The sequence below is a fragment of the Varanus komodoensis genome, unplaced genomic scaffold (genome assembly GCF_004798865.1).
Source record: "Varanus komodoensis strain SLA01 unplaced genomic scaffold, ASM479886v1 scaffold15, whole genome shotgun sequence".
Lineage (NCBI taxonomy): Eukaryota > Metazoa > Chordata > Lepidosauria > Squamata > Varanidae > Varanus > Varanus komodoensis.
In genome coordinates, this window is record NW_025335440.1 from 9,084,779 (window position 1) to 9,111,069 (window position 26,291).

The 26,291-nt window shown below is 45.4% G+C and overlaps 1 protein-coding gene across 2 annotated transcripts in view; it reads right to left on the reverse strand.

The window, feature by feature from the left end:
• Positions 1 to 26,291, reverse strand: part of LOC123020993 (mitogen-activated protein kinase kinase kinase 3-like) — a 103,913-nt gene that overhangs the window by 53,444 nt on the left and 24,178 nt on the right. For both annotated transcript variants that reach the window (XM_044425338.1, XM_044425337.1), the window contains exon 2: positions 16,241 to 16,323. In XM_044425338.1, coding sequence (XP_044281273.1) covers positions 16,241 to 16,244 — 4 coding nt within the window. In that variant the 5' untranslated portion in view covers positions 16,245 to 16,323. The remainder of the gene's footprint in view (positions 1 to 16,240; positions 16,324 to 26,291) is intronic.

The following is a 26,291-nucleotide window of genomic DNA, read 5'->3' on the forward strand; positions in this document are numbered from 1 at the left end:
ACTGCTTAAGTGACTCCATCCAGCCACCTCATCCTCTGCCGTCCCCTCCTTCTTTTGCCATCTATTGTTCCCAGCATTAGGCTCTTCTCCAGGGAGTCCTTCCTTCTCATAAGGAGGCCAAAGCATTTGAGTTTCATCTTCAGTATCTGGCCTTCTAAAGAGCAGCCAGGGTTGATCTCCTCACCAGTGAGCGGAGCCGGCTGGTGCCAGAGGTCAGACTAGATGGCCCGGGAAACCCCTTCTGACTCGCTCTGTTTCTATGTTTCCTCTAGGACTGACCAGATTGATCGCCTTGCAGTCCAAGGGGCTCACAGAAGTCTCCTCCAGCACCACAATTCAAAGGCCTCAATCCTTTGGTGCTCAGCCTTCCTTATGGTCCAGCTTTCACAGCCAGACATTGCAGGATGTCTGGCTCGAGGTCAGTAACCACCCCATCGTGGTTATCAGAGACGTTAAACTCTTTCTTGTATAGTTCCTCTGTGTAATCTTGCCATCTCTTCTTAATCTCTTCTGCTTCAGTTAGGTCCTTGCCATTTTGGTCCTTTATCATGCCCATCTTTGCATGAAACGTTCCCTTCATATCTCCAATTTTCTTAAAGAGATCTCTGGTCCTCCCTATTCTATTGTTTTCTTCTATTTCTTTGCACTGTTCATTTAAGAAGGCATTCTTATCTCTTCTAGCTAGTCTATGGAATTCTGCATTCAATTGGGTGCATCTTTCTCTTTCTCCCTTGCCTTTCGCTTCCCTTCTTTCCTCAGCTATTTGTAAAGCTTTCTCAAACAGTCATTTTGCTTTCTTGCATTTCTTTTTCTTTGGGATGGCTTTAGTTGCTACCTCTTGTACAATGTTGTGAACCTTTGTCCATGGGTCTTCAGGCACTCTGTCTATCAGATCTAATTCCTTAAACCTATTTGTCACCTCTACTGTATATTCATCAGGGATATTTATTTATTTAATCAATTTCTATGCTGCCCCATTTGCAAAATGCCTCGGGGAGGCTTACAATATAAATGAACAATTATATAATTAGACTTAAAAAACCGGAAACATCTCGGCATGTACAGAAAAACCCAATAATACAATCAATACATTAACAATTAAAATAACTTTTAAATAAAAAGGTCTTGGCCTGGCGCCGAAAAACAAATAACGACGGCGCCAGGCAGACCTCTCTGGGGAGCGCATTCCATAGGTAGGGCGCCACCACAGAGAAGGGTACTCACCCTCCTAATATCTTTCACGGAGGGTTCCCGGAGGAGGGCCTCTGCCGCCGATCTCAAGGGGCAGGAGGGCATATATGGACGCAAGCATTCCTTTAGATAACCAGGGCCCAAGCCGTTGAGGGCTTTATAGGTGATAACCAACACCTTGAATTGCCTGATTTCAATGGGAAGCCAGTGAAGCTGACAGAAGACTGGGGTTATATAAGAACAACGCCCCATCCCCGTCAGCAACCTGGCAGCTCTGTTTTGCACCAATTGAAGTATCCAGACCGTCTTCAAGGGTAGCCCCATGTAGAGCGTGTTACAGAAGTCTAATCAGGAAGTTACCAGTGCATGTGTCCCTGTCACCAAGCAATCGTTCTCCAGGTAGGGACGCAGCTGATGGATCAGCTGAAGCTGAAGGAAATGCTTTAGGTCATACCTGAGTGGCTTAGTGCTTTTCCTTACTTTCTTCAATTTAAGCCTAAATTTTGCAACAAGAAGCTCATGATCTGAGCCACAGTCAGCTCCTGGTCTAGTTTTTGCTGACTGTATAGAGCTTCTCCATCTTTGGCTGCAGAGCACATAGTCAATCTGATTTCTGTGTTGACCGTCTGGTGATGTCCATGTGTAGAGTCGTCTCTTGGGTTGTTGGAAAGGAGTGTTTGCTATGACCATCGTATTCTCTTAACAAAATTCTACCAGCCTGTGTCCTGCTTCATTTTGTACTCCAAGGCCAAACTTGCCTGTTATTCCGGTTATCTTTTGGCTTCCTACTTTAGCATTCCAATCCCCCATGATGACAAGGACATCATTTTTTGGTGTTAATTCTAGAAGGTGTTGTAGGCCTTCATAGAACCGGTCAACTTCAGCCTCTTCAGCACCAGTGGTTGGGGCATAGACTTGGACTACTGTGATGTTGAATGGTTTGCCTTGGATTCGAACTGAGATCGTTCTGTCATTTTGGAGATTGTATCCCAGTACTGCTTTTCCTACTCTTTTATTGACTATGAAGGCTACTCCATTTCTTCTGAGGGATTCTTGCCCACAGTAGTATACCTGATGGTCATCTGAATTAAATTCACCCATTCCTGTCCATTTTAGTTCGCTGATTCCTAAGACGTTGATGTCCAGTCTTGTCATCTCTTGTTTGACCACATCCAGCTTGCCTTGATTCATGGATCTTACATTCCAGGTTCCTATGGAGTATAGATCTTTGCAGCAGTGGACTTTCCTTTCACCACCAGATACATCTGCAACTGAGTGTCCTTTCAGCTTTGTCCCAGTCACTTCATTCTTTCTGGCGCTACTAGTACTAGCCCTCTGCTTTTCCCCAGTAGCATATTGGACACCTTCCGACCTGAGGGGCTCATCTTCCGGCGTCGTATCTTTTTGCCTTTTGGTACTATCCATGGGGTTTTCATGGCAAAGATACTGGTGGGTTGCCATTTCCTTCTCCAGTTTTGTCAGAGCTCTCTGCTATGACCTGTCTGTCTTGGCTGGCCCTGCACGGCATAGCTCATAGCTTCATTGAGCAACGCAAGCCCCTTCCCCATGACAAGGCAGTGACCCATGAAGGAGGGGGAAATCATTAGACAATCCCTATTGTCTGCCATCCCTGGTGAACACTTGCTCAACAGGGCAAGGGCAACCCTAGAAAACCCTTCTTTCCCACACGATGTTCCCAGGTTGTCTTCATCTCCACTTGGGTAGGGCCCTGAGGAGACTGCAAGCTAACACACCCATCTCTCCCTTGCATCTTGGAGGCTGCTTCAAATCCCACCCACCCCTCAGCGGCGACATCTCCCTCTTGCTGACTTTTACAACACCACAACTTCCCTTTTCAGGTCATTCCTGAGAACTCTTTTAACAGGCACTCCTGTGAAAACAGACCTTTTAAAACGTTTGCTTTCATCCTTTACTTAAAAGAGGAAGTATGAGGATTTACAAAATAAACGCCTGCCTTGTTATTGCAAACATGAGCCATCTATCAACCCAAATTTCTCCAAATATTGCAGCTTTTTCCCACCCCTTTGCTGGGTTACGAGAGTGAGATTTAATATAAGAAGAGCAGTGAATTGATGCGGGTGACCAACACTGCAAGTTTTCTTCTGCAGACTGATTCAGTCTTGTTTATTTTTAAACAAGTTCTTGGTAGGTCTGCTCATCTGCTCAGAACACAGCAAATAAATTACGGCATTGTAAGCTGCCCTGAGATTTTTATATGATGGCATGGCATATAAAAGCCTTTACTTAATAAATAATAATAAATAACCCTGCATGGTTAGCATACTTCATGGGTTTTTCCCAGGATCACTGAACAAATGATCGATGATTCTACCATATCATGGTTTCTACTATCTCACTGCTGGAACAAATCCCATCAGCAATTGTGCATGGAATTCAATCCCAAGATGCACTGCTCCCTGCCTCGATCATCTGCCTCCTCCTCACTGGTGCACACATAGAGGCTGGAGCAGTCTTCCAGGGCTTTGCGGTAGTTGGATGCCAGGCCTATGAAAACCATGATCCTGGGTTCAGACGGCATGACAAGCCATGATGGCATAGAGAAACCATAGAACAAACTATAGTTTCTTACGATGGCTTGTAAAGACCAAACTTACCATGGTGAAATACCAGGACTGGGTTTGGATACAAAACAGACCAACTACAGTTTAAAAAAGGCAAAACACACCATGGTTTGTCCTGTTGTGTGAACCCAGCCATGGCATTCAACAGGGCTTATTCCCTAGAAAGTATTATGGGATTGTTGCCAGTGTCCCTAATATAACATTTCCTCAGTCCTACTTCAGGCTCATATTCCACTATAGAGCAAGAGGATTATTCAGAGGGGGAAGCAAGCACAGGAAATAACGTGGGGGAAAGCCCCTGGGTAACCTTTGATAGGTGTTGTAATTTTACCTCACAATACATTATGATGTAATCAATGATGGGTATTTCCCCACTATCTGTGTTGTTTTTTGTTGTTGTTCTGGATTTTAATATGATGAAAGCCACCCGGAGAGCCTATGGTTAGTGGGGCAGCATATACATCGAATGCATAAATAAATGGTTGGGCTTCAAACTCTGGTACAATTAAGTAAGAAGTGAAGACAGGAAGCAAAAACTTTCCCTAAAATGCAGAACTCTAGCATAATGTGCTGATCATTTTGTCCAAAAATGCAACCATCCAACAAAAAACAAAAACAAAAAGGAGAGAGCCATTGGCATATGTGGCGCTTCCTCAAAGTATGCAGAAACAAAACAAAAATGTAAGAAATCTCCCTTAAAGTGGAAAGGAGACTTCCAGAACTGACGGTCCTGCAGACCATCTCTGCAGGGAGAAGAGAAGTGTCTGGGTGGGTGGTCACAGTCATTCATTACAGAACCTCCCAAAGGCAGGCATACCTAGAGAGCTGAACATGGAAGGCCTTCTAACGCTATACGGGTCGTCGCGCACAGGCCTTCATTCAAAAATAATACTCAGATCTTCTCTGAGCAGCAGAGGGAGAAAGCTGCCAGCAGCCAGCAACTGTAGAAAGGAAATGGAAAGCTAGCCTTTACTGCACTCACAGTGAGTGGCCAGGGCTTAACGGAAACGCTCCTCTTTTCTCCATTCATGCAACGCGTTACTGCCTAAACCTAAATTGCATCGACTAAAACTGCACTCAGTAGATTTCAGTTCGAAATTGGGGAAACCAGAGCTTGATGCCTTATCGGCTGGGCAAAACACTTCCCACCCTAAGCTCAGTCTTCCCAGCCACAACCTCTGAACTCCACGGCCACAGATCCGTCTCCAATTAGTCCAGCTGGGTGAATGTGGGCTGCTCTCCCTGCATCTAGTGTGACCGACACCTCCAGCACACCTAATCCTGCAGGGAAACAGAGTCTGAGAGAAGTTTGCGTTCGTCATTTAACATCAGAGTTTGGAAGCCGGATGAGAAAACAGGGTCACGCCAGACCACCCAAACAGCTTAGCTGTCAAATGCGGGAGAATTAGGGAGAGACAGAGGAATAACTTAGCAACATTCAGATGGTCTAGACAGCATTGTTATTGTTGGCTTCTCTAGTAGGCTATTAGTTAGAAGAAATTTGCAGTAGGTTCCAAGGATCTGCTTCCATCAACAATGGAAAAGAAAAACAGAAAAGAGGAGGAAAATGCCACATTTTGAAAGATTTAGAGAGTAAGATGGTAGGGGCTAGAAGAGGAAAGGGTTTGCAAGCACAGTATAGTATATTAAATGTTCCTTTTATTATATATACATATTAGAAAAGACCACCCTGGAGTAGTGGCCCATAAGCTGTACACAACAGGACCACCACTGAGTTTGATAAACCTTCTCAAAGGAAAGAGGTTTAAGATGATCTTGTGTGTGGAGGCAGAACCTTCAAGCCAGGAGAGGACTGCCAAGTCACTGCTGAAGGAATGCCTCAGCGAAAACAGTGAAAGGGGTATTCTGTGCTCAAAGCCAGCCTTAGCTATTTGCAGCTGTTCAAAGCAAACAATGACGGCAAACACGTCATGCTTGCACTTCTTTTATCCTCACTTTCTCTTACAGCAACGAAAGTGTCACCCACGTTGGTGCAATAATGAGGTTCTGCAACGGATGAGCATGAGCTGCCCGCTTTAGAGGATGGCATTCCTGCGAGGAGTTAAGGGTGTCTTGGGGAAGGCCACTTTGGGATTCATGGAGGCAAACAGAGTGTGTGTGCGTGTGTGTGTCTGAGATCCAGTTTTAACACAATTACTGGGTTCAACACGACAATCAACCCTGCAAAGTTACCATAATTCATGGTTTTTCACCATGATCTACCTAATGATATTGTTCCTCCGTTATTACGTGGTGTATTATTCACCCAAACTCTTGTTCACGTCTACTGGATCCTGCAACATCTCTTTAATAAGGAACGCCTTCCTTCAGCTTCGGCTGATTAATCAGCTGCGCCCCTACCTGGAGTACGACTGCCTGGCGACGGTGACACACGCGCTGGTGACTTCCCGCCTAGACTAAACGCGCTTTACGTGGGGCTTCCCCTGAAGACAGTCCGAACACTTCAATTGGTGCAAAATAGAGCTGCCAGGTTGCTGACGGGGACGGGGCGTTATGCTCACATGACTCCAGTCCTCCGTCAGCTTCACTGGCATTGAAGCCCGGGCCCAATTCAAGGTGTTGATTATGACCTATAAAGCCCTAAACGGCTTGGGTCCTGGCTACCTGAACGAGCGCTTACGTCCGTATATGCCCGACCGCCCTTTGAGATCTGCGGGAGAGTCCCTTCTCCGGGAACCCTCCATGAAAGAAATTAGGAGAGTAAGTACCCGGAGGAGGGCTTTCTCTGCGGTGGCGCCCAACCTATGGAATTCACTCCACAAAGAGGTCCGCCTGGCTCCGTCGTTACTGGTTTTTCGGCGCCAGGTAAAGACCTTTTTATTTAAACATCATTTCAATTGTTAAAACATATGATCTGGCCAGGGCAATTTCTTCTTCCTTCTCTTTCTCCTCCTATATTTTTATTTTATACTGATAATTCTAATTTTATATTTGTAAATCAATGTATTTTTTGTATTTTTGTATTTAATGGTAATTTATTATGTACTATTGTATTTCAATGTATTTTATCATGTTGTAAGCCGCCCCGAGGTTTCGGCAAGGGGCGGCATAGAAATGTTATAATCATCATCATCATCATCATCATCATTGGCAAAATGAGCTAATGGCTGGCACTGCAATATTACTAATGGTTCTTTCAAACATATGTTTTAGAAATATCCAATGTTGCTTCTTCTTGGGAGGAAGTTGTTATACAGATAAAGTATGTACTGGAACAGTCTTTAATATGTACTGATGTACATGCTCTTTTAAATTTGCCTGCTTCATGGAAATTAACAAATGAAAGGAGAATGGATTCTCTGCATCCTTTTGACTACTAAAAAGGCTAGTGTTATAAACTATTTATTTATTTAAAACTTTTATATGCCATCCTTTATGTTTAACATCTCAGGACGACTTACAACAATTAAAATCAGAATCCAATAAAACAATCAATATCATAACATAATAAAACAATATATAACCAATAAAATAAATTAAATCAAAAGTGACTGTTAAAACCATTAAAATACTAATTTTTAAAATGATGCCTGAATAAAAAGGTATTAAATAAAAATAAAATAAGGATACACACTTACTTCCTATAATGCAATGGCTTAAGGACCTTACAATACTTTCAATATATGAATGGGTGGTCTATTGTCACTAACTTCATATGGATATGTATTTGGCTATTTGGCCCACTTTTGTTTGTTTGTTTGTTTGTTTATTCATTCGATTTATATCCTGCCTTTTTCCTACAAAGGGCTCAAGGCAGCTTACATCTCCTCCATCATCTTATCCCCACAACGACAACCCTGTGAGGTAGGTTGGCCTGAGAGTCTGTGACTGGCCCAGAGTCACCCACTGGGCCCCATGGCTGAGCGGAGACTAGAACCCAGATCCTCTGAGTCCCAGTCCCACGCTCTTAACCACTACGCCACACTGCCTCTCTTGTTGCAGCCTATGCAAACTAGTGAGCAAGTTGTAAGCATTTTATACAAACTCATGTATGCATATTTAACCTGGGGGAAATTCAGCAAAATAAAATTTGGTTTGGGGTGCCTGTGGGCTCCATGTTAGAGACCACATCACTGGCTCTGCCAGAGGTGCCTGCAGGCAACATGGCAGCCACAAGGGACCACATCTGAAAGCCATGCTTTAAGGCTTTAGAGGTCGAAAGCAGCCCTTGAATTTCCAGATGTCATTCGAGGACCAGACTGAATTGCCTTCATCAACACAGGGGAGGCCATATTCAGCACCAGCTGAAGCTTCCTGATCGTCTTAAAGGGCAGCTCCACGCACAGCAACTTAAGGACTGTCCATTCTGGATCATCTGATAGGAATCCTGCACTGGGGAGACGAGGCACCGCGATGCTCTGCACCACATCCCAATAGCTGCCAATGCGAGATTTCATCTGCTGCCACTGCCTATCACCATGACAGGCATTTCACTATTTATAATTAACATAATATGGAAAAACAGCAGGAGTGGGTCCTTAAAGGAGGAAGATATTTACTTAGACACAGTGAGGGCAACCAAAAACCCCACTGTCTATAGTAAGAAAATACTTGGACAGCTGTTCTTCCTGGACACACACGCTCGCTCGCTCCGATACTAGCGGGCTGATATTTGTGCTCCCAATTAGGGATTTCCCTCCCTCTTTCCCAGGCTGGGTTCCCCTATTGCTTATTGCTATAGTAAAAATACATAACTGTAGGCGTCACCATGGCAACTGTTGCACTCTCCTCCAAAATACAATATTAGCAGGCCTGAGGGAAAGCGGGAGGGAGAGGTGGGCTTCTTGCTCTGGACAGCATCACACACCAGAGGTCGTCATGCAAAGCAGCTGCATCAACATTTTTATGCCTCTGGCTTGTTGCATGAAAGAAGAAACAGGCCTCACTGAGAAATGCACATGGCAGCTCCACCACACTTCTTCCTCAAGGTGGCGATGCATCGCAGTGGCTTCGGGCATGTGGCCCGACAACAAACCAGCGTGCGCAGCCAGCAGTGGGCCCAGTCTTGGTTGCAAGGACACTCATGCTGGTACGACTGAGCTCCATTTTCGGGCCTCATTTTTTTGCAACCCCAAAAGGGACGCAGCTACAGCAAAATTCTGCTCTGCACAAATCCAGAGGTTTTGTGCCGGGCCCAGACTATCCCATCTGGCCATTTTGTCTGAGGTGATTTAACTCAGCCTTCCCCAACCAGGTAGCCTGCAGAGGCATTTGGACCACAACTCCCAATTCCCATCCAGCAGGGCCAGTGTCTGAGAATTCTGGGAATTGCAGTCCAAATATGTCTGGAAGGCACAAGGTTGGGGAAAGCTGATTTAAAAGAAAGATCCATGGCATATTTTACCTCAGATCCCCATACCCTGGACACTCCATTTGACAGGACAGGTCTGTCACCCCTTCAGCCATAGACAGTGAATGACAAAGGAGAGCTGTCGTAACAATGTTTACATGTAGCCATGAGGCACTCAGGTTGCCAAATTATTTTTTATTTATATATATATATATATAATTTCCTAATAGGAGTTCAGCCTTCCATATTGTGCTACCCTCCAGATGGGTGGGACTATAGCTCCCATAATCCCCAAGCAGCAGAAATGGGGGATTAAGGGAGTTGTAGTCCCATCCACTCTTTAAGAAGTGCACCTTTCTGTTGTGTACAGTGTGACTCTCGTAGCATTCTCCACCAACTAACATTATTTTTAGTTGCCGCACCATTTGCCTTTTCAGCCATAAGGGGACAACCCTAAACATGGGGTTAGAAAGGGGACAACCCTGTCTAAACATGCTTAGACAGAAACAAGGCCAACAACTCTCAGCATGCTCTCTGCCAACACAACTTCTAGGCTTTTTTCTTATCTAAGCATGCATGTAAATTTTAGAAGTTAAAAATTCTAAATTTTTACGAACTGCACCTTTATTAAAAATATAAATGCACCTATTACCCAAACTTCAAATTAAATGCACTTTTGAAGGATTCTGGCGAAAGTTTGAGATAAAAACCTTTTTTGAGTTTATTAAGTAAAAAGATATTGGACACTGCTAAAGGGAACAACCTCAGCTGAATAGATTATTTTTCATTTCCTGTTACAGTTACACTAGAACCAAAACAATGTTTTAAAAAGTCAACATGTACACTGAGTTCTCTATGCAACCCATTAAATCTGCCTCTACTAATTAATTAATTTGATTAATCTACAAACTAAACTAACCCCAACCTTTCACTCTAGTTTCTCTCTATTTTTTCAGCTCTCATCATTAAGGCTTTTACTATAGTAGCCTAGTGGACACTAAATTTTACTGAGGTCCAGAAAAAACATGCAGCATTAAATCAGAAAGACACATTCCAAAGTAGGTCCATCAGCTCTACACTGCACTGGAGAATCAAAGCAGATTACAAATATTCCTGTTTTGATTTTTGCATTGCTTTTGTAGTTAATATTGTATTTTGTATTTTTGTTTTGATTATATTATTGTATTTTGTATTGAATTTGTATTAGCTCTGTTTTACTGAAAGTTGCTCAGAGAGCCCTATGGGCTATGGAGCAGCATACACATGTAACAACAGTAACTTTAAATGTGGATATAACAGTTATTTTTACATTTTTACTCTAGAGGAGGCACCAGTCTGGATCAGGACCATGAAGAGCAGGGTACTTTTAAGATTCAGACAGCATCCCTACATCTCTAGAGTAGAAATGAAAACAAAAAAGCTAAACATAAATATTCAAGAGAATGTTTTGACCCTCAGCAATCTCACTTTGGACAAATTGTGGGAAACCTGGCTTTATGGCTTTCCTTTTTTTCTGTATGATTGATTTTCGATCTAGAATATGCAATACAGTAGGTCAATCTAGGCAATTAGCAAGGAGACTCTATTTATACCACAAAGCACCACCCACATGGTGATCAAAAATCCACTCCATCTTGATTAAAAATAAACACTAGGATGATTTCTTCACTAAGTGTGCTTAGGTCGCCGCCCTGCATCATTTGGTATGGTGTAGGATCTCTTAGGAGCACGTAATCGAGACTGTGGGAGCAAAGTTAATTCAATTATAATTAATATTTAGGGACTGTTACCAAGGAGTTCAACAGCACTATTATTTTAGAGGTGTGCCCTGTGCTTCTTGACTCTACAATCTTCCTCTTCTCCTGGCATGCTAGTTAAGCATGGTTTAGGATCAGTAAGGCACAGAAGCTAGTTTCACTTATTATTTACTGCCAAGCTGTCTAGAGTAAGAGATTTTGGAAGGAATCCATTTAAGGTCACCAGCGCTCAGAGAAGACTTAATGGCACACAACAACAACAACACTTTAATTACATTGGTTAAAGCAACTCTCAGTGGTATACAAAGCAATGGAACTCCAGAATTGGCAAAAGGCTTTCAAATTGTTGAGTTATTATTCTAATAAACTCTCCAGAGTGCATCCTGGATCAGCCACTCCAGAACCCGGGCGGGGGGGGGGGGGATCTCCATTCACAAGCACCAAAAGTGTTAAATGCATTGGTTATCTATTAAGGACAGGAACTTCGAACAAGAGCCAGTACACGAAAAATGCACAGAATCATAGAATAGGAGAGTTGCAAGGGGTCAAAGGGTCATCGGGTCTAACGCTCCGCTCAGTGCAGGACTCCAGGTTAAACAAACCATCCCTCTCAGATGGTTAACCAGTTGCATCTTGAACACTTCCAGTGTGGGAGAGCCCACGGCCTCCCTAGGTAATTGGTTTCATTGTCGTATTGCTGTAACAGACAGGAAGAACTGGGCACAGTACTCCGGATGAGGTTTAACCAATGCTGAGTAAAGAGGAACTAGTACTTCCATGATTTGGAAGTGATGCTTCTATTAATGCAGCCTAAAACAGAATGTGCCCTTTTTGCAGCTACCTCATACTGTTGACTCATATTCAGCTTGTGCTCCAGGAGCCTTCTCACTTGCAGTCTTGTTGAGCCAAGTATTCTCCATCTTGTAACGATGCATTTGGTTTCTTTTTCCTAGGGGCAGAAAATTTGCCCCTACTGAATTTCATCCTGCTGTTTTCAGCTCAGCACTCCATCCTATCAAGATCACTCGAATCTTATTCCTGTCTTTCAGGGTATTAGCTATCTCACCCAGTTTTGTGTCAAAGTCAACATCAGTCTAGAACCCCATTTGTTCTTATCCCCTTAAGGATAAGGGCAGGGGAACTTTTCGCAGCTTAAAGGCCAGATTCAGTCTGGCAAAGGGTTTGGAGGCCACATTTCATCTTTCACCATGGCAAAAGGCGGGGGGGGGGGAGATAGATTCTTAATACCAATTAAGAATGTGACATTTGATTCTTAACACCAATTTGAAGTCTACTTAGAAATAGGTAGATCAAACTGAGTACATTTGCTCAGAAGTTAGCACAACAAACCTCTCTGCATGTCTACTCAGAAATAAGCACAAATGAATCACTCAGAGAACTTTAAAGAGCATCCCAAACCTCAACTCTCGGCATGTCTACTCAGAAGCAAGCAAGCCTGAATCATTCAGCAGCTTCCTTCCTGGGCGACACTCCCTCTGCCCAGCAAGAAAAGCTTCTTACCTTTGAGTAGGAACTGAATACCAAAAAGGGAGCTTTTCCTGTAATTCTTCTCAAGGGCTTTTCCCTACCAGGAAAGAAACTGGAGGGCTGCATGGGGAATCGGCAGCACCCCTGGTCTATGTACTGGAGGTTCCCATGCCAGTTTTAGGATAGCTTGCTATTAATCAAAAGTTTGAAAAAAGACATTAAGGCGTCCAGCTCTGGCTGGAGTCCATCCTAATCCATCCGGGTCCTTTCCAGTTTACTCTCCTCCCCAGCAGCAGGTCATTTCTCTTTCTAGCCAGTTTGAAAGAGCTTGAGGGGACCTCAGTTTTGTTTCTCAGTCCATCCAGGGCTCAAACAGTCCTAGGAAGGCGTACGTACCTTTTGGTCCTCATTGCAGCCTTTGACGATTCGCCTCAGGCTGGTTTTCCAGCGGCCCTCACAGCCCTGGCAGGTAGCCCACCGGCCAAACACCCCAATCAGCATGAGCCCGACAGAGAAAAGCCTCTGTAAATCCCCTTTCGCCACACCTGAGCTCCCCATTCTTTCTTCCTGTTCTCACTTGTCCCTCTATTGGCTCTCCTTTCTACCCCTTGCACTGCCCATTCCTATTTTATGTCAAGTCTCAGACACAAATGGTAACCTTTCCTATTGTGCTCCTATTGGTTTTCCTCAATAAAAGAGTGGGCAACTGCAGGGCCAAATCTTGCCCTCCCGGGGGTTATACCTGGTGCTCTGGTAATCCACATACGCCATACTCCTTCCCCTGCCCCACCCTCGTTCCCCTGATCACGAGTTGCCCGGTGTTTTCCCAGACGTCCGTGCAGTTCTGCCCTCATTCCAAAAAGTCTGAAATTACTTTCCTAACACTTAGCAACAGTAAGAACTTCAAGCTGAAAGCTAATTGTCCCACCTACCAATGCCATGCGGTTCCTATGCGCTTCCCAAAATTGAATATGGCCCTTGGGATGACAGAGACGCCCTCCCCAGATCCCTAAGTACTCATGTATTGCCCAGAGAGCTTCAGCTATGGGTAAATAATAATAATAGTAATAATATGGTCCACTTTATCTAGCATCTCTAAAAGCATTTATCTGGCCTAGTGCAGCAGCTGTTAGTCTGAACTTGTGTGTGTTTGTCCACCTAACTCTTCCATGCTGTATGAAAGTCACACTTTAATTAAGCTCTCATATTCTGCAATAAGCATATATTCTTTTGACTTCAGCTTTGCCCTCCATTTAATGCGCTAATTCCTCTTAGTATAAATTGGAACTTCTCCATGATACATCTTGACTCTGTGCCAAACAACTAAAACCGCCTTTCCCAACCAGGTGCTCTCCAAATGCGCTGACTTTCGATTCCCAGCAAAACGTCACCCAACGGATAATGGCAGTTGCAGTCCAACACTTTGGAAGACATTCTGGTGAAGAAAGTCTGATCTAAGGTTTTTTGTTTCAATCCAGTACATGTGCACACTTGTAATCGAGAACATGCAAAAACAGGATTTTGTTTTTTGTTTTTTTTAACTTGGCTTTACTAGGCCTGGCATTGCAACACAACAATTGGTGCAGGGTTTATGTCCCTTTCCTTGCAGATAAAGGGAAATGCTGGAAGCAGGGGTTACGCAAAGATGAAACATTCCACTTCTAGACTATGTTCAGAAAATACCTGAAGCATGTTTTCTTGAACCTGATGTACACTGAACCCTGCAAAGGTGACACCAACACAAACTCCAACACAACGCAGTCTAGTCTACAGAAAGCGACAGGCCTTCCTCCAACCGCAGTGCTCTAAAGTCACAAGACTCCAGCACAAAGATGTGCACAATTACCACCAAGCCAACTTCTGAGCATCAATTGCTTTCCAAAATACAATCTCTTATTCTCTCCCTCAAGTAACGAGTTCCCAAGCTGGAGAAAACAGGTGAACAGTACTTATTTGCTTCTGAGTTACACAGATCAAGTTTCACAGCTCTCCACCTGTTACGCTGCTCCTTTTCAGCCTTCAAATTCATACATTTGCTTCAGGGACCCATAGAAAGAGATTCATTCTTCTCTTCTGTCATAACATCACCCCCAGCCCAGAGACCAATTTGTCATGACAAGGGTCACAGGAGAGCTCCAAAAGCTCCTCATCTGCATTCCCCACAGGTGTCTTCGTCCCCCATCCCATGCCCACACCACTGAGGATGAGATGCATGAGGAATTAGTCTTCCCAGCACCTCTGTCCTGCCAACCCAGCAAAGAGAGGTGTGTGCATGTGCACGCATCTGTGTGCAGGCACGCACATCTGTGACTTGTGTTGTGGGCCGATCTATCAGGCCCGCCCAGATGTGCAACCCCTGGAAGCCTGCATGGCAGCCAACACCAGTCTCAATTCCAAAGGCACTGAGCATGGGAGCCCCACTTTCTATCCCTGTCCTCAAGAAGGCTCCAGAAGTACAAGCTCAGGAAAAGGGTCCGGCCAATGACCTCAGGAAAGCAGCCCCTACAAAGATCCTAGGACTGGCTCCCTTGCACCCAGAGCCAGCTGCCTGCCACCCTTGGACTCTGCTTGCACGCCACAGCCGCTCCTGCAGTTTCAGTGTGAGGTTGCTCAAAGAAAGCCAAGCCCCTTTCAGAGGCCAGGTCTCTCAGCACAGAGCAGCCCTCCCCTACCTGGTGGCCTTCAGAGGCATCTGGACTGCAGCTTCCAGAACTTCCATCCAGCAGGGCCACCGAGTGAGAATTCTGGGTGTTGCACTCCTACCGTGCCTGCAAGCCACAGGGCTGGGGAAGGCTGGCACAGAGGAAAAGCAGACCAGTCTAAATGCATGCGCCTTCTCACTCAAGGCTTTGTCTCAATCCTCTCCTGGCTGATGCTTCAGTCCTATCGGGAGCATGTGCTGCAGCTGATATTTTCCTTCCTTGCCTACCTGAGAAACCTGACCTAACCTGACCAAAGCTCAAGGTCTGACTGACAGCAGACCCCTGCAACCAGGGCTGCAGGATGGGGCACTGGCAGAACCCACAAACTGAAATGGTATGAGATGCTGCGCCGTGTGGTGATGAGAACAGGGAAAGTAGTTTAGAGATTTATATTCTGCTCTTTAAGAAGCTGTGTAACTTCTGTACTTGTTCACCTGGCCTGTAGAGCAGCTACACAGGTAGAGGCTTTTGGTCATTTTCATGCAGAAGGGTCCACGCTCAATTCCAGGCATTTCCATGTAGGACTAGAAAAAATCCTGCCTGAAACCTAGAAGTTGCTGCCAGTCAGTGTTGACAACAATGGGTGACACAGACCAAGGACATACAGCAGTTTCCTACATTTCTACAGTGCTCATTCTCAACACACCACAAAAAAAGGGGAACAGCAAGTCCTTTTTATGAAAAAGGCCCGTTTCTGTTTTCCTTCAGTCAAAATTGTTGTCAGGCCCCAAACTTCGTAGGTATATCTATCCTGGGGTTGAGCCACATCTCCCCACATGCATCTCCTACCCCAAATTTACCCCGAGTTAGTAAAAAGGCACATCATGTAACAGAAACTAAACCTCTGACATGCTGCATTTGGGGAGAATAAATAGGGTGGCTGAGGCCAGAGTGGTGGCTGGTCTCAGGAATGCCGGGTGGGGGCAAGAAAGACACAGGCATCACCTTGCATGGAACATGGGATCTGCCCAGCTGTGCTACCTGCCCCCAAGAGAAAGCGTAATCATTAAACCAGAGTAACACCCAGCGGCAAAGGCAAGCTCTGCTTTTGGTCATTTCACTTGAGTCATTATGTACCCAATGCTCCAAAGTGATGGAAAGCTTAAGAACTCACACTGTACATGTGCCTGCACTTCCACGTACACACACACACACACACACAATACAACTGGGAAGAGAGAGCCTTACCCATGGTTGTATCCTCATCAGGTCTGTATCCCACTGACTGTGCGTGTTTGTGCCTTGACAACCTTCAGTTGCAATGGATACCCCTAAAACAGAAAGAATGGAAAGAATTATGAGACTTGTGGCTCGCCACAGCTCAGAGATAAGTACAAGTTCTGAGTATATCAGATCAAACATAGCCACAACTTCATACAGCTGGAAACTGTAGACCATTCTGTTCCTGTTTTCCCTGGACTCCTACTCCTTCACATCACTTTAAAAGGAGAGAAACAAATACTACTATGGTTTAGATTAATTTAAACATCACACCGAAACATCATTACATAAAACCCACTGACTTGCAGATCAATCAGAAATCATGGTTTGTATGAATTGAGCTCATGCTGTCTTGCTGAACTAGAAAGCCATGTCTGACCTGAAATAGAAAATTATTGAAGGAACAGGCTATTTTTTCAGCTGTTGGCTGAATCTTTTCAAGAAGTGCTAGTGAAGTGCCATTCCTGTATGCCGAAACAAATGACACATTACACCACAAGCGTTATTGTCAAAACTCCTTGGGGTCAAATTCATTTTTGGATACACTTAAGCAGCTGCACCCCAGAGGGAGCACCAAAGGCGAAAGAAAGAAAGAAAAAAACAGGACTGAAAATGCCGGAATATTCCAGCTTAAAGCACTCAATGAAGTAACTAAGCTTTAGCAGAGATATTTCAGCCTTTCCGAATTGGGAAGAAACTGTGCAAAAGCCAAGAAGCAACCAAGTCATGGCTGATCACAGGAAAAGGGTGTGACATTCTCAGGAACCCAATGGCTAGAACAGGACTTTAGACATGCTGGATTTAACCCACGGGCTTAAGATTTAACACCTTGAATTACATACAATTACAGTTAACGGCTTCTGAACCTGGTATGGATGAAAATAGGAAAGTATTGTTCAAGGAACAGTCCCTGGTTGGGTTGCGTCTGTTGAGAAGAGCAGATCCAAGTGCTGGTGACTGGAACCAAAAATGCTGGCACATATAAATGCCTGTTTATTAAGATGAATTACGAATCATCTGAACTAGCCCACAGTTTGGGTAAATTCTCCCAAACAAACGAAATCAGATTCTGCATCTTTCCTTTCTGAACTTTTGCCACAGTGAAAATGATAAAATGTCCACAAATGCCTATGACAACAGTAGATAAAACAGATGCAATCTAAAAATAATGTCACAAACACGCAAGGCATCTTTGGACTCCAGTGGTGGCAAGAACAAGGTTATTTATTCAAATTTATTTTGAGGGATTTGAGCAGGAGGAAGAGAGATGGTTCAAGCCAATAATTTGAAGTGGACATCTGAGGCTAAACAAACTGTTCCTTTCTCTTGTTCTGACTTCCTATTTGAGAAACCACGCGGCTCCATTTGAGAACAGACATTTTGCCGAATTGCTGCACATTCTTTAAGGAAGAGGTAAAATGAGGCAAATGAAGGCTCCAAGTTCACAAATCTAAATTGGGGCAATGACTTAGAGGACTCAGTCCAGATCCCAGTGACATCATATGAAAAATCCCCACAATACAAACAGAATTAGAAACAGAAAGACACAGGCTTCAACAGAAAAGTTGCAGCGCAGAGTGCTTCTCCGCAGGGTTGCAAACCAAGAGACATGTCTTCGTTCAGGAGGCGCCACTCCATCCTACGCACCACATTTTCCATTTTTTCTCCCTGCAACTTTCAGCCCACATACTATGCTCATTGGATGTGATCAGTTCCCATCAGATTGTCAAGGGTAGGCAAGGGGGTTCCCTGCCTTTTCCTCCTCTAGACATGTTTCTACTTCTACAAACTTGAGGTGTGCCCACCTTCCAGCAAAGAAAATATCCCATGTTTATCAATATCTGTATTACATCTTGTTTGATAAAGCAGATTCATAATGACCCTTTGCTAAGAAATGTTCTTCAGCTTTTGCATTTTCTCACTCAAATGTATATTTTTATTCATTTTTTCATCTACGCTCTCTTCCAAATCTTAGATAGCCTCTCTCTAAGAAGTGTCAAGGTACCCAAAACATGCCACTATCTCAGAACTGAGTTTCAGTGGCTGTTCACATACTAACTTTACATTTCAAAGCCAGTTGGGGATTGTGCTCCAGTCCTACTTAGGGTATTCTCTCTGAAATCAATGGGGCTTAAGTTAGCCATTGCTAGTTTACATCCCATTGCTCTCAGTGGGTCTATTCCAAATATATCTAAATCTGTATCCAATGCATATACAAATACCCTGATCTAATCACCAGGTAGCCCATATGGTATGGGATCTGTGCACAGAGAATACATGTTCTTCAATGAATAAATGTGCAATCGGTAGGTGGAACTAGATGCCACCCGGCTAGCGGAAGCCTATCTGCACAGGCCAACACGGAGCCAAGTCCCTACTCAACAGTTGCTCTTGCACCATTTTCAGGCATACTAATGGGGCCCCTTTTGCATCTGCACAGGCAATATGGAGGCACCAGGTCTGGCTTTTGCCCGTGCATTTCTGGGTGTAGCAGAAGGAGCTGCTGGGCTAGATTCCTTGTGCCACCGCCCCGTGTGGGTGACCAACCAGGACGCAGATGAGAGACTTCCCTGGTCTATGATGCAGGTTGAGCTCCAACGCCAGTCCACCCACCTGAGCCTCCCGCTTGCTTCCCCCAACCTGAAAAGCTCATCCAGGTCTCTAGGTAAGAGTGGGAGTAAGCAAGATCAGTCCCCACTGTATCTGCTTGGCCGAAACACCTAATTCTTAATTTCTCACTCTGTCGCTGCATGGATGCGAACAAGCCCTTGTGGAACCCTATTGTCTTCAGAGGGAACAGAGACGCCAGTGGCTTAATGGCTCTGTGCATTTCCACTAACATGAGAGCACTTTTCCCAAGGACAGTAATCAAGGGGATGGATTTGCCGGTATCTACATACCGTCTGACTCACGCTAATGCCCCCCAGTGTCAGTGCAACTGTGTGAATGTCTCTGGAAAAGCCACAACTGTTCCCCTCCGGCCCTAAATTTGTTTATGAAAAACACCAACACAACCCAATTTGATCGGTTTTTAAACTGCTATTTTTGAATGCAGGTCAGTCTACAAAAGTCACCCCAATTCAGCATTATGAAAAATGGAGCTTTCCTTTGTTTGCTGAGTGGCTCTGAAGCAACATGCCAAGCTTGGAGAATTTAACTAGCAAAATAAAAAAGAACTGAACGGAAAAAAACCCCCCTCTTTTCTTTAAAAAGATTCCACCACACTAACTTTCAGCAAGTTTCCGGGAGCACTGCCAGCCAAAGCATAGGAGGTTGTGTGTGTGTGTTGTTTTTAAAAATGTACTACGGAACTGTTCAAAAATATTATTGTCAGTGTTATTTTCTAAAGATCTTGGGGCCAGCAGGGCACACTACTAGCATAAGCAATCCCCAAACGATGAGAAATTGTTTTAAATACGTCTCTGCTTATGCCTTGGAATAACAATCGGTGTGTTTGTTTAATAAAGATTGATGATGATGATGATGATGATGATGACTATCATTTATTATTATCCACAACAATAAAGCACGGCAGTTTATTTACAGGCAAATTCCTAAATATAGATTAGGATTAGAGACTTAAAATAGAACACCCTTCACCATTATGCCACTATATAAATTTTCAGTGCATCACATCGAAATATCTCTGTACAGTTCCAGTTTCTTCTGAGATTGCAGAGCTGGAAAAGGTGCAGAAAGCTAAAATGGCAAAGAAGGTATTCCAAAGGAGAGACCATGTGGCTGGACTGTGACCTGGAAGATCCAGGTTCTAGTTGCCACCCAGCTGTGCTCACTGGGCAACTCTGGCCCAGTCACGGACTCTCAACCTCACCCACCTCACAGGGTTGTTTTTGTGAGGATAAAATGGAGAAGAGGAGGACTATGATTGCCACCGGAGGTTCCTTGCAAGGGCAGCCTTAAAAGGCACAACAACAACAACGACATAATACTCAGCTGTGGCCTGGATATATACATGGGCATCCACTGATCTCAGATGGCATGGGAAATGCAGTTTTCCAGGCTGAGAGCCAGCGTGGCGTAGTGGTTAAGAGCGTGGGACTGGGACTCAAGACAACCTGGGTTCGAGTCCCCGCTCAGCCATGGAGCCAACTGGGTGACTCTGGGCCAATCACAGACTCTCAGCCCAACCTACCTCACAGGGTTGTTGTTGTGGGGATAAGATGGAGGAGGAGAAGGATGTAAGCTGCCTTGAGCCCTTTGGGGAAAAAGGCAGGATATAAATTGAATGAATGAATGAGGCTTAGAAAAAAGACAACTAAGAGGAGGGGGGGGAGCACCAAGGTCTATGGGATCATCCACAGGTGAAGAGCATACAAGCCTTCATTTGCTCTTCCACGGCTTGTCTGCAGGCCAGATCGCACCAGCATTCGGCCACGTGCTCAAACGAGGAGTCCCACAAGGCTGGGGGGGCCACTGCAGGTGAAACCAGCCACCTCTTTTTCGGTCAGCTGTTCTGATGGCCCAGAAGAGCACAGGGCCTCATGCTGCCATTCTTATCCCCAGTGCTTCTGGGACCCGGCTGCAATGTACACGTGCCAACACCAGCAGCATTCGGCAGTAGAAGATGGCAGAGAGAGCAGGTGAGACAATCCTCCTCATTAGGTGGGGCTGAAAGAGTGGGGTGCCTGCAACATCCATATACGCCCACCCGCCCGCCCCTCGAGATCTGTGGGAGAGGCCCTTCTCCGGGAACCCTCCGTGAAAGAAATCAGGAGGGTGGGTTCTCGGAGGAGGGCCTTCTCTGCGGTGGCGCCCAATCTATGGAATGTGCTCCCCAGAGAGGTCCGCCTGGCGCCATCGTCATTTGTTTTTCGGCGCCAGGCGAAGACCTTTTTATTTAAACGTCCTTTTAATTGTTAATATTATTTGCTTATTTTATCTGGCCAGGGCGACTTATTTTATATTGTTAATTTGTTTTATATTTTTAATGTATTATATTTTAATTTATGTTGTGAGCCGCCCCGAGGCTTTGGCGAATGGGGCGGCATAGAAATGTTTTAAACAAACAAACAAACAAACATGTTGCCTTCGGGGCCAGTGCGTGTCTGCTCAGTTGTGTTCCACCAACAATCGAGCCCAGCTGGAAAGCTTTTTGAGGAAGAAGGCTACCTTAAGAGCCGGTTTCAGAGCGCAGGCCTGGGACTCAGCCGATCCGGGTTCCAGTCCCCGCTCAGCCACGGAGCCCACTGGGTGACTTTGGGCCAGTCACAGACTCTCAGACCAACCTACCTCACAGGGTTGTTGCTGTGGGGATAAGATTGAGAACAGCAGAAGGAGAATGATGCAAGCCACTTTGAGTTCTTTAAGAAAAGAAGGAAAGAAAGGAAAAAGGAAAAAAGGCAAGGTATAAATATACCTTGTGTCCAGGGAATTTTCAGATGCACAGACCCGAGGTGAGCATTTTTGTTGTTTTGTAGGCAGGAACCCTGCTTGCTTGTGAGTAGACCGGCACAGGCTTGGTGGTTGGGATACTATCTGAAAATACTGGCAAGAGATTCAGCCCTGTTTATTTCTGAAGAGAAAGAACTTTACCACTGAGCAGGCTTAAAATGCTAAAATATACAGAAAAGAAATGAGCCCTGCCCCAGACTTTTCCTATTCTGCCATTTGACTCTCTGCCTACTCCTGCTTTAACAGGATTAGTTCTGTGCTTCCACAGCCCATTCCCACATGTGCATCCAGTACGATGCCTTAATGCCATAACAAGTTTTCACTGCACCCTCTTAATCAAGATACATAAGGAGAAAGTAGGCAATGCTGTCCCTTTTTAAGTACCTGACAGAATTTTGCCCTAGAGCTCTCAAAATCTCTGCCCATTTGCCCTGCTGGCCTAGGCTTATGGGAGCTGCACTGAAAATACCTGGATGGCTCCAGGTTGGGGAAGGCTGGTTTGGCTGGAGTCTGTGTTGTCCTTTGAACACCAAGTTAGACATTTCTGGGTTTTTATGCAGAACACACTGAAGGGTGGAATGTGCACAGCTGGCACATTTTCTCCCAAATCTGACTCACGGCATTACTTTCACTACCATCTATGGAATGAGCAAGGAAGGACAGCTCTCAAGGCTAAGGATGAAAGAAGGAAATGCAACAGAAAACTTTTGTGACAGTGGTTGACTTTGCCACATTCCTATCCAGCCCTGCTCGTCATATAGGGCTCCCCACGTGCAATCGAGACCTCAAGCAAAAGACTGGCTTTCAACAATGCATGACCAAGTTTCTAGTTCTCATGGCTGAACATACCTGGGCAGGATTTGCTGACTGCAGAAGGGCTGTCTCCTCCCATGCTGTTTTCTGTCATGCTAAAACCAAGCCTTTGCTTAGACTCACACACCCCCAACATTCAGACAGAAGGCTGAGAATAAAGGTGCTTTCAGTGACCTAAAAGCAGTCGCTTATCTTTCCCCACAACTGCAATGCAAAAGTAGAACCTGCTCAAGAAGAGCTTCCCATACTTGTGGTTTCAAAATAGCCAAACTGCTTCCTTGAGTGGCTGCCAATGCTTACACAGCACACCAAAACTGTGTCCCAGCACCTATTTACTTATAAGTCTGCCCAATTTGCTGAGGCTTGTTTCTGAGTAAACAGGTTTAGGGATCGAATGGGAGGAACCATAGCTGGACTAGATGGACAAAGATCTGACTCAATAAGCACAGTTTCATGGACACATGCCTACCAGGTGGGGAGGGGGAGCCACACTGACTTCCCCAGGACTTGCACTTACGTCTGAGCACAGTGGGTTGCAGACTTGCCCTAAAATGTGGTTTATAACCTTTGGTTGCAGACTTGCCCTAAAATGTGGTTTATAACCTTTGGTTGCATCTTTAGTACCAATGCAAAAAGCAAGATCTACCGCATCCCCGCAAGAGGGTAAGACGAAAAAATGCTAGGAGGTCGAAGAGGCTTGACTACTTCAAACTAAAGTTGAGGGAAGACATTTTTGGAAGTTCTTCCCCTTGAATTAATGTGACTAAATCTTTGCAACAGAAAACAAACAGGCAAAGAGCTAGGGCTGAACTTCGTTCTTCTGGGAGTTCTCTGCAGTGAGGGGGGTATTTTGCTTTTGTTTTTGTGGTGCTGGATTTTTTTTTTGTTTGTTTTGCTCTTAAACACAGAAAAACATTTGAAACAGAATTTGACCTTATTTTCTGAAGTCACCAGTGCAGAAGACTTACACTTCCTCTTGCCCTGCTGAGTTAGAACAGCTTTAAAAGTGGGCTGGTTTGCACATACCAGTGTCATGTTGTGGTTTATGGAAATTTGGCTCAACCTTGTGTCTGCCACCCAGCCCTGCAAACAAATCATGATTTATTAAGCCACTGCAAACAACAAATAGAAGACATGTATTGTTGCTGGTTTATGAAGTCAGACTTTTAAACCCTGGCTTGTTGTGATGATTGAATCAGAATTGTGGTTTATCCCTGGTTTCTTTATTTTCCCTAAATAAGGATGCCCAGTTAAGAGAATAAAAACGTAAGGAAAGTCACGCTGGATCAGACCCAAGGTCTAGCCAGTCCAGCACTCTGCACACACGGTGGCAAACCAGCTGCCAACAGGATCCGTCCGGCAGGATGGGTGCAAGACCTCCCCCTGCCCAAGCTGCTCAGCAACTGGTGTTTGCTGGCATGCCAACCCCTGGTAAAGCAGGTAACACACAGCCAGCAAGCATCCTGAAAACCAGACCGTCAGAAGATTGGAAAAACGGCTGGGAAAAAAACAAACCAGAAATAGGGTAAACATCACCATTTGCTTGTCTGCACAACCATTTGTGGCTAAAACAAACCACAGTTAAAATAAACCATGGCTTTGTGTTATGTGCAAACACTGTCATTAAGTCTGGAGATGCAAACCCCCAGGGAGGAAGACAGCCAGTTTTACTCCAACTTTGGAGCTGCAGAGGCAGGCAAGGAGCTGCCTCCAAAGCTGGGAGGAAGGCTGAGAACTGCCCAGCACCTGTTCACCTGAAGGCTGCAGGTAACACAGAGTCAGAAGAACACACAGGTGCCCACCCAGCTTTTCCTGCTCCAGAGACACTAGTCCTGGTAACTCCCATATTCCCCAGCCCTTCTATCCAGAAATGGGAGGGGAAGCACTGGGAAAAATGCTTTGCGGACACTGAGCTGTAGCAGCTCCAGCAAGGCCAAACCGAAAAAGGCAGGCCGCTGCGACCAGCCCGTACAGGCATATACTAGCCATCCGTAACAGCCTGGAAGAACCACCGGTCAGTAAGGTTGCCAAATAGAAGCTATGGGCCTGGGTTACAGAGATGGGATTTGAGCACCTCCGGCCATGGGCCAAGACACGTGTTCCCTGGTACGCACAATGTATTTGTGTGCACTGAACTTCAAATGTTCGGATTAAGCAACGTAACAGAAAAGCACCACTATCTGGGCAACCAGGAGCTGCCAGGGCTCAGAACAGGAACCCCAGCTCTGTAAGCAGTGGTCCTTGGGAGGAACGACCAGAGTGAAAGGTTGGGGCATCTCCTTAGACAGGCAAGGCTCTTTGGGTCCTGAAAATTCTCCACCTTGCCAGGCTGGCTTTTGATTCTCCTCAGGAGAAAGGCTGTAAAGTCTTCTGGTTCCAAATGTAACTATGTTTGGACATCTACGGTCTTTCCTGGTTGTTCTCTGGATTCTGACCATCTCCTGCTCTCCACACCTGTGCTTGGCCCTGTTACATGCCCCCTTCGGCTTCCAGACACAGGGCTCCAGGTGCCCACCAGGTAATTTGGACACTCCCCCAAACACTGGCACTGCCGGCTGGGGCTGAGAGGAAACAAAGTACAAACTATCTGGAAGGCACCAGGTCAGGGAATACGGATTGAGAAACAGCAAGTCAGAAGGGGCCTTCCAGGCCATCTAGTCTGACCCCCGGCTCCAGCATTTAGTGCATTAGTGTCCATAAGAGGAGATCCTTCTTAAGTGGTGGTGCCAAGGCTTAAACAAGGGCTCCTTGCGTGCAGAATCTATGCTCTGCTACAGAACCTCTGTACCTCCCGCTGACAGGCAGATTCAGTGCAAGCTCTCCAGCTGAGTCCTGGCCCCTTTAACAACCACTGCAGCAAAGGATCTCACCCCTGTGGAATATCTGCCTGCTACTCAAGGGGGGAGGCGTGACTAGCAAAGAGTTGCTATTTCTTTCCCTCCCCACCCAACCATCCTCCCCCCAGGCAGGGAGATCTGCGTTCCACAGAAGGTGGGGCCAAACACAAACACTCTTTGCAAGGCTGGGGACCACGGAGTGCGCATGCACACGCGTGTGCACATGCTCAAGCCATGTGCCTGCGGCACACCACCCCCATCCTGAAATGACACAGGAAATTTTGAAAAAGCTACAACTAGTGGCTCAGACTCAGCAGCACTGATGGGGAAACCACGAAGTCAAGGAAGATAAAGCGTGGGAGGGAAGCGAAATCTGGGAGAGAAGGCCAGGATCTGTTTCCTCCGGCTTTGAAGCAAGGAACCTCCAGCAGTAGGGGAGAGAGAGAAAAGGGATGCTCTGCAGTTGCATCCCAAATGGCAAGGAGCCCAAAAGTAAGCCAGCGAAAGAATTACGGCTCCCGCCTGCTGCACCATCAAGGGCACTTCCTTTCAAGTAAGTAACACAGGATTGTGCTGCAAAAGCATTCTGTGGTAAGTAATGTTAATGCTTGTCATTTAAAAAAAATTATCTGCCCCAGCACCTTTGCACTCGTGGGGTAAAAATGCTGGAAGGCAGACGGAGTCCTGCTGGAGGTTTTCTCCTTGTATCTCCACCGCTAGAGCCGAGCTCCCCAACCTGGTGGCTGCCAGATGCTTCAAAGTACAACTCCCACAATCCCAGGTCATTCGCCGTGCAGGCTGGAGTTGGAGGTCACTGGGTTTGGGAAAAGCAGGGCTAGGTAGACGGGTTTTTCTATGGAACACGGATTGTCTCTGGGCACCACGCCACACCTCTGCCTGGAAAGAGCCTTGCCAAACTGAATGAGCTCATCTTCTGTCTCTCCCAGCCTTTTCTT